The sequence below is a fragment of the Apodemus sylvaticus genome, chromosome 20, assembly GCF_947179515.1.
Source record: "Apodemus sylvaticus chromosome 20, mApoSyl1.1, whole genome shotgun sequence".
In the NCBI taxonomy this organism is placed as follows: Eukaryota; Metazoa; Chordata; class Mammalia; order Rodentia; family Muridae; genus Apodemus; species Apodemus sylvaticus.
The window spans coordinates 17,112,466-17,125,777 of record NC_067491.1 but is presented as its reverse complement, the minus strand read 5'-3'; the positions used below and the strand labels follow the sequence as shown (position 1 = coordinate 17,125,777).

General features: G+C 46.7%; 1 protein-coding gene across 1 annotated transcript in view; it reads left to right on the top strand.

Annotated features, from left to right (window-relative positions):
- Positions 1 to 12,520, top strand: part of Best3 (bestrophin 3) — a 47,508-nt gene extending 34,988 nt beyond the window's left edge. The window contains exon 9 of the mRNA XM_052165541.1: positions 11,608 to 12,520. Within this exon, the coding sequence (XP_052021501.1) occupies positions 11,608 to 12,520 (913 nt within the window). The remainder of the gene's footprint in view (positions 1 to 11,607) is intronic.
- Positions 12,521 to 13,312: the final 792 nt, after the last annotated feature.

Sequence of the window (13,312 nt, the reverse complement as noted above, 5' to 3'; positions counted from 1 at the left end):
CCCAGAGGTTCAGGGAACGTGAGGGGTTCTCGGTTGTCTAATCTTTCTCTTCCCATTCTGGGCCTCTCTCCCAAAGCTCAGTTTTCAGGCAGCCTCTCCTCAAGAAACCAGTCAGCCGCTCCAAGCCCATAACCTCCTTAATCATGTGGAAAGGACACACAATTCTTCCCAACTTTCCAGACTCAAGTGCTGGCTTTGCCGGGGTTGGCTGGGCTAATTAGCATATCCATCCTCAAACTAAGGACAGTGGGGAGGCACAGTGCTTCAGGTAGCCAAGGCTGGCTCATGTGTCCCGGCGGTTGAATATATGAAAGCTATTCTTCGATGAGGAAAAATTTTAATCCTATTCTGTTAAAGGTAGCAGTTCTTGACCTTCCTAATGTTGCGACCCTTTAATACAGTTCCTCATGCTGTGCTGAACCCCAACCATAAGATGATTCTGCTGCTACTTTGTAACTATAATATTGCTACTGTGAATTATAATGTAAACATCTGATATGCAGGATGTGCTTTCATTGTTACAAACTGACCCAAAAAGACCAGGACCCACAGGTCGAGGTGTAGGTCCAGGTACATTTAATTCAGAGTTCAAATTTAGCTTATCTTTTTAGATCGCCTTTTCAGACTTATAGTCACAATTCCCATGAGCCAGAAATTCTAAAATCAAGAAAACGTCCTTGAACACTGAACCAAAGTACCAAGCAAGGGCAAGCTGGGAAACTGCTCTGCTCATAGTCAACGGAGTTAGAAAGGACTACTCAGAATTCACACAATATGCACCTCTGCATGAAAAAGAGTTTCCTTTGTTGTCAGTATTAAGGAGCACATTCAAACCACACGCCCTCTTCTCCCATGCTAGCTATGCATAATGAACCGCCACCCCCTTAAATCTGAAGTACAAATTTAAACCAGGCCTGTACTTGTACGGTCACATATAGAATGCATTCAGTCATTTACCCAGGTTAAGTTTTTTCCAGATTCCTACTATGTAGGAAATTGTGCGCCAGATGCTAGTCACGGGTGCAAGAAAGAGATGGGAAGGAATGGGGAGGGGGAGGTTAAAAGTCATCCAAAGTCGTGATGGCGTCCTAGGCGACTGGAAAGAGGGTGGGGCTGGCCTAGGAGGGGGCGAGAAGTTGGGTGGCGCCCGAGGTGCTCACAGCATCCAGCACCATGCTGCTCTAATCCAGAGGGAGCATCAGGAAGCCCCTCTGCCTCTGTTCAATCAGACCTAAAAGAGTGCTATTTAAAAAAAATATCCGGTTTCATAAATTCTAATATCAAATCAGTGCTGATGTTCTATCTTCCGATTTTGTATAGAATATGCTTTAAAAAAAAAAAAAAAGCTCTAGAATCAAAACTTGAAAGGAAAATGCCCGCTTAAACTCGGAAAGGAGGACTCGGGAGATGGATGAGAAGCAGCAGAAGTGCTTGCCATGCGAGCAGAAGGGTCCACCTGGGGATCCCCAGCACCCAAAGGCACGTGAAGACAGACTCAGACTCAGCATCCACACCTGCAATCCCAGGGTGCCCATGGCAAAATAGGAAACAGAGACAGAAGAATCTCCGGCAGCTCTAGAGCCAGCTAAGCTCTGTGGTGTACACAGCCGTGATAGACGGTCTCATGAAGTGGAAAGACCAACACTCTAGATTGTCCTCTGACCTCCACACGCATGCCGTGGCATGTGCGCATGAGCACCCATACACATACACATGCATGCACGCGCACACATACATACACAGAATCTGAATGAAGTACCCAAAGCAGAAAGATATAATATTCAGTGATAGTTACCATATAGTCATCCATCTCCATTTGTCGAGCCACTCCGTGAACTAATTGAACAAGGAAAAAGCGCTCTTTCATGTTTGAAATCTTCCCGGTATCTTACCTGAGATCAGTTCAGCTGAGTGTAGTTTGTCCTTTTGTCCTGAAGTGAGACACTACTGTTTTAATGAAGGCCTCTTTCTGTTAGTTTAACCACAGAGACACTATCAACCAAGATGAAGAAACCTTCTGAAACCAGCCCAAAGAACTGTCCACAAAACGCACAGGAAAACACACCCAACCCCTAAGTGAGCATTGGTCTGGGTGGGACCATGATAAAGGCTTACAAGCCAGGTCTGTATTCCAGCACTTGAGGAGTTAAGGCCAGCCCGGGGCTGTAGAGTGAGGAGACCCAGTTTCAAAGCATAGATCTGCTGGACAGTGGTGGCACATGCCTTTAATCCCAGCACTTAGGAGGCAGAGACAGGTGGATTTCTGAGTTCAAGGCTAGCCTGGTCTACAGAGTGAGTTCCAGGACAACCAGGGCTACACAGAGAAACTCGGAAAAAAAAAAATCAAAACATCGGTCAATTAACTAACCAACTAATTAATGAGAAAATAACTTATAAAACAAGATATGCCCCTAGTGTAAATGCTTAAATATAAGCACTGTTGTTTTATATATATACATACACACACATATGGTGCAAGTTTGTATAATTATTGGGATGGGGATTGTGGCATAGTAAACATGCTTAGAAGTTCTGCCAGAATGACAACTGAGAGTCATCATTTTCAATACAAATGATGGAGTTTTACAAAATAAGTCTTAAATTTTTCCATTTATAACTAGAAGGAATTCTTAGCAGACTGGGCTATTTTTCCTCTCTACTAAGTGAATCCTTTTGCCACATGGGTGTGTGTGTGTGTGTGTGTGTGTCACGGACAGACCTAGTCAGGTCTCCTTCTGTGGGAGAAGTGGGGTCCTGGTACTCAGGTAGGTAAGGAGTCAGCGAGTGACAGACAGACAGACACAACACACCAAAAAACAGTTTGAATCTGCTGTAATTTTACTTTTGTAAACATCTTAGATATATATACATGATTTTAGGAACTAGTTTTTGATTTCATGTTAGGTTATATTAGGTGATAATCAGATATGTGTGTGTGTGTGTGTGTGTGTGTGTTTAAAAATAGAAGAATGCCTTTATCTTCATGTAATAGCATGATGGGTCACTCTAGAATCCATTTTTATTACTTGATGTTACCCGTAACACCGGTGTTGGAGAGGAGGAGGAACAGTGTATGGACATTAAAGACCTGAAGTCTCATAGCTCCCATCAGTCCTGTCATGAAAATCAAAACACCCAACAGAAAAAGAAGCAGTAATCCTCAAGAGCTTAGAACACCAGCAAGCTGTCCGCTGTGACCGACATCTCCAACCTTGGGAAATGGAGCTCACAGCACATCAGCAGTGCCTGTCCTCCATGCAGCTGACCTAAAGCATGTTCACGCATGTGTGTGCAGAATGTCACACTCCTGTTTAAATAATACGCCCCTCCCCCGATCATTGGCAGTAATCTTCTAGAAGGATCCGCTTAGCAGAGAGGAGAAATAGCCCAGTCTGCTAACAACTCCTATAAGGGCCTAGAGAGATGGCTCAGCAGTTAAGAGCACTGACTGCTCTTCCAGAGGTGCCGAGTTCAATTCCCAGCACCCAGGTTGTGAGGTGGCTCACAACCATCTGTGATGAGGATCCAATACTTTCTTCGGGTGTGTCTGAAGACAGTGACAGTGTACTCACATACATAAAATAAATAAATAAATCCTTTTTAAAAAAATAATTCCTTCTGGTTAGAAATGGAAAAAAATCTAAGACCTATTTTGTAAAACTCCATAATTTGTGTTGAAAATGGTGACCCTCACTTGTTCTCCTAGCAGAACTTCTAAGCAGGTTTACCATGCTGCAATCCCCATCTTAATAATTATACAAGCCTGCACTCAATGTATACAAAGTATTCAAGCTGCTACAATAGACAACACTAGTTCAAATAGACAAAAATGCATATCGTAGCAAGCAAAGGTCTTACTAAAGTTCTTTGTATTTCTTTTTTTCTTCTCAATAATTGTATTTATAGACTGGTATTTTCAGTGATCGTTGCTTAGCCAATATGTTCAAAGAGTTTATTTCAGATTTATAAGAAAATACATAGTCTGGTAGATACAATTGCATGCTTATGTTATGAACCACTAAAAATAGCTCAAGTTCTAAATCACTAACTTGCTCAAAAATGCACCCTTGGCACATTGATTTCCTTTTCCCTAATGTACCGGAAAGGAAGGAGCCGTGAGCCCCCCAAAGAAATGGATGTGCACTACTAAGTTCATCACTGCCACGGGGACTCCTCCGCCTGCCAGCTCGGGGTCACCTTGGGAGCTCAGTTCTCACCTTTAAATAGTATCAGGTGTGCACATCTGCAGAATATAATAGTATTCAGGGGAGAGGCTGGGCTGCAGAACCTCCATCAAACCGTGGGGACTGTGACATCATAGCGAGGTGGTATCATGATGTTAGATATGCCTCAGAAAAGGTGTGGGAGACCAAATGTGTTGTAACTCTCAGTCCGAACTCTCAAATAGGCCACAAAGAGGTGGTGTGAAGATCGGAGGCTCTAGGGCGGTTTCCAGCCTGAGTGACTCCTGAGATGCTCCGCGCGCGCGTAGGAACTGCCCTCCAGAAGGCTGGCTGACACAACGTTCTGTTATTAGCTCTTCCTCGTAACCCTTAGCCCCTTGCCTCCCAGCTCAGCACACGCGTCACGTGTCCATTTGTAAATCCGTAGTTACAGCTTTGACCACCATTCCACCATGTATAAGGTTAAATATAAGTGCTCCCCGCCAATGGGTTTGGTAGCTCTGCCGCCTGTGTCCAAGCGCTCCTCCACACACGCCTGCGCCCTGACAGGTTCTCGGGCTCCTCGCCAGCTCTTGCCAGTGTAGCCTCCCGACTCTGAGAGCGCCACAGTTTTAAAACAATCAAGCGGACATGGGAAATAGAACCCCTACCCCACCCCCCCCCCCCCCACTCCCACAGTCAGTACCGTTCTCCTAAGCTCCTCGTTTCAATTATGTTAAGAAGACTTTTTATTATTTGAAGTTAAATTGTCAAAATACTATTTCAGATGTGGAAAAAGAAAGGTCAGCGAGGTGGGGTGTGCTCTCTCGATGTCCCAAAGCTCTGTCATTACGCCATTACACGCGTGAGAAACAGAACAGAACACATTAAGTCTTCCAAGTCGTTTGCAGGACCCTGTTCTGGTCTTTGTACATCAGACACATACTAAGAATCGGGCACTGTGCCGTGGCCTTTGGAAGCCGGGTTCTCACCTCTCCTTGTCATAACAACACGGGGTGGAGATTATTCTGCCCTGATCGGGTTTCTCTGTAGTCCTGCTCGCTCCCTGAGCGCTTGTGTCTGACGGTTTTGTAGGTATTCAATGGACGCTTTTAAATGCGGATCTTACTGTTTTTCAACGTTGGGTGTGAGAATGGCTTCCACTGGGACATCTCTCTGCTGTGCTGCCTGCTTTCTTACCTTCTATACTTCTTTCAGAAGCAGTCTGTCTGGCACAACCTTGCTCATTCCCATGTGTCCCGCGTCTGTGTATGGGTTTCTTACAGAGGTGACAACGTCTAGCAAATGGCAGAAAACTAATCCTGAAAGGCCAGGGCAGGACAGAGCTGTCTCCTAGCTCCCGGCATGTAGTCAGCCGTGGCTTCCTGCCCCAGATTTCCCAGCCTCTGCCAGCCCTTGTTCACCCTCTCCACACACAGCCAGTCTGTTAACTAGCTGCTAAGTCATCCTATCTAAGGTTTGCAACTGTCTGGGGACGCTCCCAGCTGCGGTGACAGTTTTTAAAGAACTCTTTCAAAGAGGATAAAGGCTTTCCTGGCCAGCTTTCTCGCCACTTCTCCTGGCCCCAGGGGACTGCTTCTAAGAGTTGCCAGTGACTGACGGTATCCCTTTCACCGTGTTTGTTCTCCAAAGTTCTCTGACGTGCACCACCCTTTCAACTCCCGAGCAACATAAAAGGCAGGTAAAAATGTCGTCATCGCCACCAGTCCGCGGCGTGTGGTGTTAAGTCACAGACAGTCACGTGAGTCTGCCGACATGGCAGGGCTAGTGTCTACCTGGGTGTCAGCATCCTGCCCCTCAAGTTCCCTGAGTCATTTGTCCTACTTGAAAGGACTCTTTCTCTCCACCTCTCCAAACTGGTGGTTACGTGGCACCTTCTGGGACTGTCCCCCAGTGTCTGATTGCCTGCCTATCTCCATTCAAATGAGTTCTGAAATATAAACTGGCTGTTTCAGCTGACCATCCCTAACACAAAGTAACGTAGTGGGAGTGTTCCCAGCATGCTGTGCTTCAGCCGTGCTATTGTATGGGGACCTCTGGCAAGGACTAAAAATACGCTTTAAAAGTTAAATGAAGGTGCAGGTATGTTCAGTCCCCAACAGCTCGCCAGTCAGGTGTGCACCGTAGTATCATCCCGGTGGAAATGATGGGAACTAGAAAGAAGAGGGGAGATTTCAAGTCTCTATATAAGGAGACCAAGAGCAACTTAAGTACACTTTTTTAATGTACTCTTTAATCTTCAGAGCATTCTGTTCTTAAACTGAGTTTCTGTATATCAGATCAAAACACATTGTACATATATACACACACACACTACACACAGACACACGTCATCACACAAGAAATCAAAACCCCTGGCTTTTAGAGAAAGGAAGAGAGGGTAGGTGTTGAATGTCAGCAAAATTCTTTGGTGCCGCTGGCACTTAAAAGGTCACTTGCTGGGCAGCGGTGGTGGCGCACGCCTTTAATCCCAGCACTAAGGAGGCAGGGGCAGGTGGATTTCTGAGTTTGAGGCCAGCCTGGTCTACAGAGTGAGTTCCAGGACAGCCAGGGCTACACAGAGAAACCCTGTCTTGAAAAACTAGAAAGAAAAAGAAAGAGGGGGGGGGGGAGGGAGGGAGGGAGGGAGGGAGGAAGGAAGGAAGGAAGGAAGGAAGGAAGGAAGGAAGGAAGGAAGGAAGGAAAGAAGGTCACTCATTCTGTACTACTGAGGAGCCATGCTGCTGCTCTGTCCTGGCACAAGGGCCTTGAGGACACCCCTCATTACTCCATCATGAGATCATGAGACCCCAAGTGTTCTCCCAAAGGCCCAGTTTCAGGCTGGAGGTGTGGGACCCCTCTAAGGTACGTTTCCTACCCGATGAACTCATCAACGTTGCTATTCACATAGCCTTTCCAGTGCGGGCAATAGCAAAACCAGGCAGTTTCAGCCTGGAAGGCAAAGCCCGAACCCCCCCCAACACCCGCCCCCCAACACAGTCATCCTGGCCAGGACCCATTTCACACCAACTCAAAAGCATGCTAATTCCCTTGTTCATCTAATCACCGTTTTCTCAGGGAATGTCCTGTCTGTTCTTCGTCAATGCTGGTCTAATTCTTTGTTTTTTAAAAAAAAAAAAAAAAAAGCTGGCACACAAAGTTAATTTCAAACATAAGTGTTTATACGCATACCTTCTCCCTCCTTTAAAATTGTAAGATGCAAGGTATACGGTAACGAATTGTTCATGGTTGTGGCTTGATAAAGCCAGCCATAGAATTTAGCAGGTAAATCTCCTGTGTCCACGCCACAGTCTTCCCGGTCAGGAGAGTATAATTTGTCTGGTCTTCCCAGCGAGGCTATCGAGCTGACCTTTCCCAGTCGGCGCACTTTCTTATCGGGTTTTCTTCAATCTGATCTGGGGGCTTACTGTGATTGCTATAGGTGAGTGGACCTCTCCTCTACACTAGTGTACAGTTGGAGGATTTTTTCCTTTTTCACACATACTTGGAGTGTGTATGTGTGTATAAAGTATGTGTGTGTCTGTGTGTCTAGTATGTGTATGAATGTATATATATGTGTGTGTGTGTTTATGAATGGGTATGTGAGTGTATATACGTATGTGTGTATGTGTGTATAAAGTATGTGTCTGTGTGTCTAGTATGTGTATGAATGTATATGTATGTGTGTGTATGTGTTTATGAATGTGTATGTGAGTGTATATATGTGTGTGTGTATGTGTGTATAAAGTATGTGTGTGTCTAGTATGTGTATGAATGTATATATATGTGTGTGTGTGTGTGTGTATGTGCTTATGAATGTGTGAGTGTATATACGTATGTATATGTATGTATAAAGTATGTGTGTGTCTGTGTCTAGTATGTGTATAAATGTATATATATGTGTGTGTATATGTGTTTATGAATGTGTATGTGAGTGTATATATGTGTGTGTGTATGTGTGTATAAAGTATGTGTGTCTGTGTGTCTAGTATGTGTCTGAATGTATATATATGTGTGTGTATGTGTTTATGAATGTGTATGGGCGTGTATATACATGTGTGTGTATGTGTGTATAAAGTATGTGTGTCTGTATGTCTAGTATGTGTATGAATGTATATATAAGTGTGTGTGTTTATGAATGTGTATGGGCGTGTATATACATGTGTGTGTATAAAGTATGTGTGTGTCTGTGTCTAGTATGTATATGAAAGTATATATATATGTGTGTGTGTTTATGAATTCATGAGTGTATATACGTGTGTGTGTGTGTGTGTGTGTGTATTGAACATACATAAGCCTTTGTAGATATGTGGAGTCAGAGGATAGCTTACCAATACCTGTTCTCCCCTTCTGCCCTGTGGATTCCAGAGATCAAGCTCTGCTCATCAAGAGAGGTAGCACATGCGCTTATCCACTGAGCCATCCTTCCAGTCCATTTTGTTTTGTTTCATTTTGTTTATTTGTTTTTCCTTCTGAGTCACAAAGTTCTGAAACAATATTAATACAGATTTTTGTTCTAGAAGACCATGACCCTCTCTCTGACAGTTAGGGGACCTTGAATGTCCCAAGAAGAGAATATATGTCTGTCTGTCCCATAGAACGTGTGCCAGTGTGACCTCATGTTCTCTGAGCACCTCCGGTGTGGCAGTCACAGTGAGCGGCTGTGTCTGCCACTCCTCTGCGAACGCCCCAGCTAAGTAGATTGCTGTAAAGCGTGACTAATTAGGTCCTGTGAGCTGACCTAATGAAACCCGACAAGCAGGGTCACCGGGGCCACCAAAGCATGAGTCTGCATCTCCCAAGGCGAAGTAACAGGATCCGCGCTGGCTCCGGAGGGAGGCCAGGAGACTATCCGGTAGCCAAGGACACTGCTAGGGCTTCAGAATAACAGCACACGGTTGTAATCGAGCCCCATCCCAGGACGTTCCGCCGGGCGATCATCTCATCCACCATTTATTCATAAACACAGGAGCGCATCTTCTTTGGCAGTCCTCTCTGTGCTCTCACCTGCATCCCATCAGCCTTTTCCTTCATGTCACAGAGGGCACACCTGGCACGAGGCATCTTGTCTCCGTGGGTGTGACCACCGGCTCTGGACTGGGATGGCATGGTCTCTACTGCTCTCTGAGCCAGCAGGAGCCACTGACACTTCAGGGCAAGTGTTCAAGTTGTTCTTCAAACCCCATTAAGGCTGAAAGCTGACAGAGATATGGGACAACCCTCAACTCTGAGGCGGGAGTAGAGACCTCACTGCCAAAGGGCTTCCTCACCTCATTTGAATATTTTATTTAATCCTTGAAGGGGATTGAAAAGAGTAAATACATACGTCATTCCACATCTTAAATGTCAGCATTTCCACAGGAAGTTCTTAGCCGTGGTAAATCCATCAAACCTACCCAGGGACTCCATCCACAAAGAGGGCCCACCTCACCTCCACATATCCTATCCATGGCCTTCTGACTCCTCGCTGCGCCCTGACTGAGTAGCTGAAGTGTCAAGCTCTCACGAGACGTATCTCAGCTCCTTCTGAGGACTGATTTCATGTCACTCGTTATACAGTCCTGGGCTCTAGCATCCTTTGATACCCAGGTGGCAGGCTTTATATCAAAGAAAAAAGTAGCAAAAGTATTGGAGTAAGATCTCCATTTTAGCCTCACTAGCTCCGCAGGCATGATGATCCTCCTGGGCCTGCCTCACAGGTCTCTGTAAGGTGTCGGTAACCATAGCAACATGAAGGGGCATTGTGATGATGATGGGAGGTTACACATGTGGCACGTAGGCAGTATGAAGGTCAGAAGACAACCTTATAGGGTCCTTAGGGTCCTTCCCCCTGGGTTCCTGGCATCAAGCTCAGGTTACCAAGCGTAGGTGGAGAGCACTATACACTGAGCCATCCCACCAGTCCCTGAAGTCTCTCGAGTTTAGCTTTGACCCATTATTTTTTTTAAAGGGAGGGGAATGATGGGCCCTGAGGAAATATTTATGCACGTTTTATATGGTGTATACTAACATTCAAGTTGCTAGGTCAGTAATTTTCAAAGTGCAATCTGGAAAGTCCTCCTTCCCTTCCCCAACCCTCACCTCCCACCCCACCCCCACCCCGAGGTCACCAAGACTCCAGAAGGGAATCCCCGTGGGTAAAGCTGTTTTTATCCTAACACTATAGTGCTGTTCCTTGATATCCATGCCTTTACAAGGATCTGAAAAGGCCCTCTGGTCTTCCATTTTGCCTCCGCTGGTTTCAGTTCCACAGAGTCAACCATAGCCCAAAGATATTAAACAACTTATTTAATCATAAACTGTGTGCCACTCTGACGGTGTGAGGCCGTGTGGGGCTCTGACAGCACCCCATCTGGCTGAGAACCAACCCCTTTGTCCAGTGGGTGTATCTGCAGCGCACGCCCTACCTGCCCCTAACTTCCTACCGCGCTCGGTCATCTACCCAGCTCGACGGTACCTGCACGGCAGTGCTGATGGTCAGGAAGATACCTTAGTTTATTTTTCTGCTTAATAATGGCCCACAAGAGTAACAACACTGCTAGTTTTGGGTTCTAAGAGAGGTTGTGAGATGTGTCCCTTGCATGAATAGTGGAAGTTCTTGATTAATGAAAACTATGTGCCATGTGTTAATATGGACAAGAACGAATCTACCCATGATATCGCTAAGAATGGAAAGAGAACCTATGATAGTTTTATTGTGATGCTCGATACTGCAAAATGTTATAGAAGGATAGACGAGATGGCTCGGCTGATAAAAACAGACTTGCCTCAGAAGCCTGATGACCTACCTGGGCTGCATCCCTGGAACCCACACTGGAGGGAAAGAATTGACCCCCAAAAGCTGTCCTCATCGGAGGCCACTCCACAATCACGCCATGACACCTATGTGCCCACACTCACACTCAAACACGCACTATACACAGACACAGAGTAATAATATTTTTTAACTTAAAAGTTATTTAGCCACATAGCCAAGTATGATAGCACATGCCTTTAATCCCCAAACTTGGGAAGTGGAGGCAGAAGGATTAGAAATCAAATCATTAGAAATCAAATCATCCTAGGCAGTCTAGCCTGAGATGCATGAGACTCTGTCTCTAAATAAGTTATAGCCATGAGTGGTGCGCGTTTAGCTAAGATAGGAAAGGCATTCCTATCCACAGTCTGGTACTACTGTCTGGGAATCCACTGGGAATCTTGGAATGTAGGTCCCAGAGATAAGGGGAGACGTCTGTTCAGTGGAATTTTCTAGAGGCAACTGGATAGAAGACGATGTCGTCACTTCGCTCTTAATGGACCCTGAGTTCACACATTCTTGCCTCTGCGTCTCCTCGGTTATCATTTTGAGTGTGTAAGTGGCAGTCGCTGTGACTCACCTCTTAACTTTGTGACCGTCCACGTTCGTCCTGCAGCTACTCTGTCTTCTGTCTTGTGCTTCCTTTAGGCTGTCCGGCTCCGACTTCCCTGCGGAGGACTGGCTGTGGAACTATGAGAAACATGGCCACCGGCACTCGGTGATGAGGAGGGTCAAGCGCTTCCTGAGTACCCACGAGCACCCCGGCAGCCCCAGGAGGAGGAGGAGCTTCGGCAGGCAGGCCAGCGACAGCTCCATGTTCTTCCCCCCAAGCCCAGCTCGGGATTTCCTGGACGTGCCGTCAAGGAACCCCCACCGAGGCTCACCTACCCGGAAGCAATCCCACTCCCAAGAGGGCAGCCCGAAGCTGCACTCCAGCATGGGAGAGCTGTCCACCATCAGGGAGACCAGCCGCACCAGCACCCTGCAGAGCCTGAGCCAGCCGTCCAGCGTGAGGTCCTCCCCTACCAAAATGCCCCAGGTCCCCGAGGTCCTAATCACCGCAGCGGAAGCACCAGCGTTCTCAGCAGACAACCATCAGCACGACTCCACTACCTCCATCTTGAGCCTCGAGTTCACTGGGGTGCAACCGAGCGGAACTGAGCAGCAGGTAGACCCTGCGGGGAAGGGGACACTACCTGGAGACCCCAATCCCCAGACTATTTCAGCCAGTCCTGAAAGAGACTTGTTCAAATTTGAGGACGTTCTAGATGATGACAGATTCCCCAAAAGGTGGAGCCTGCCGGAGTTTCGGGAGTCCAGGCACGCCTCTCTGGGGAACTTAGGTCCGGATCCTGCGAGCCCCGGGGATGCTCTTTTACTTGACACAGAAACATCCTCAGAGACTAACGGAGCCCACCCTGGGGCGGGCTCTGCTGTCTCTCCTGACATCCTATACTTAATGGAAAACTTGGATAAGGAAACCGACATCCTGGAGTTTAACAATGAGCACACGGAAGAGTCCCCTAAGGGAACCCCACAGCGCCCCAGGACCTGGTTCTAGCCCAGCTTCCTGCTTTACATAAAGCTGCCGTACCAGTTCGGGAACAGCCCCCAGGAACTGGCCAGCATCTGGAGAAACGATCCTACTGTACAAGCTACTTAGAGCTCTGAAGGGCGTTGTGATCCTGCAAAACTCAAGCACATGCCCATTGTCTAGCACAGCTCACAATGATTAGCATGACCAGTAAGGGGTATCATATACATGTGTATGGCTTATACACCTACCTACACTTGATTAACTTTGGAAAGAGCCAGACCAAATCATAATCCAATCCCGTAGAAATAGTCCAGTTCTGTAGAAACAAAGGCCCGGGCACCTGCGTCTGTTTCTTTTCTGCCTCCTTCCTGTACTGTTAGCTACAGAGCCAAGAGACAGACCGTACCATGCCCTGAGGCCCTTTTCTGCTTAGAGTTGTCCCACCGACTTCCTGCCATCTCACGCCCACCTTCTATAATTACCGTAACCCTTAAACTCCCTCAGCACCAGAAAGTTCCATTTCTCTTCAGGAACTCTCACTGGCTGATCTTCATTCTCTCCCTCCCTCTTTACCTTTCCATTTTTCCTCCTCCCTTCTCCCTAGTCTAGCTCCTCCCATGACTCTAATCTGTCCCTCTTTCCAACTCTGTCACTTATTTCTTGTCACGTGTTCAAACTACGAGACACTGGTCAGGAATCGAACACGCCTGGCTTCCCATGATTCCAGCCTTGCCGCAAGATGTGTTTGTAGGTTGCTGGTTTCCACCACTATCTCAAACCCTCTGCTCCTCCTGCTCCTGCTGCTGCTGCTCCTCC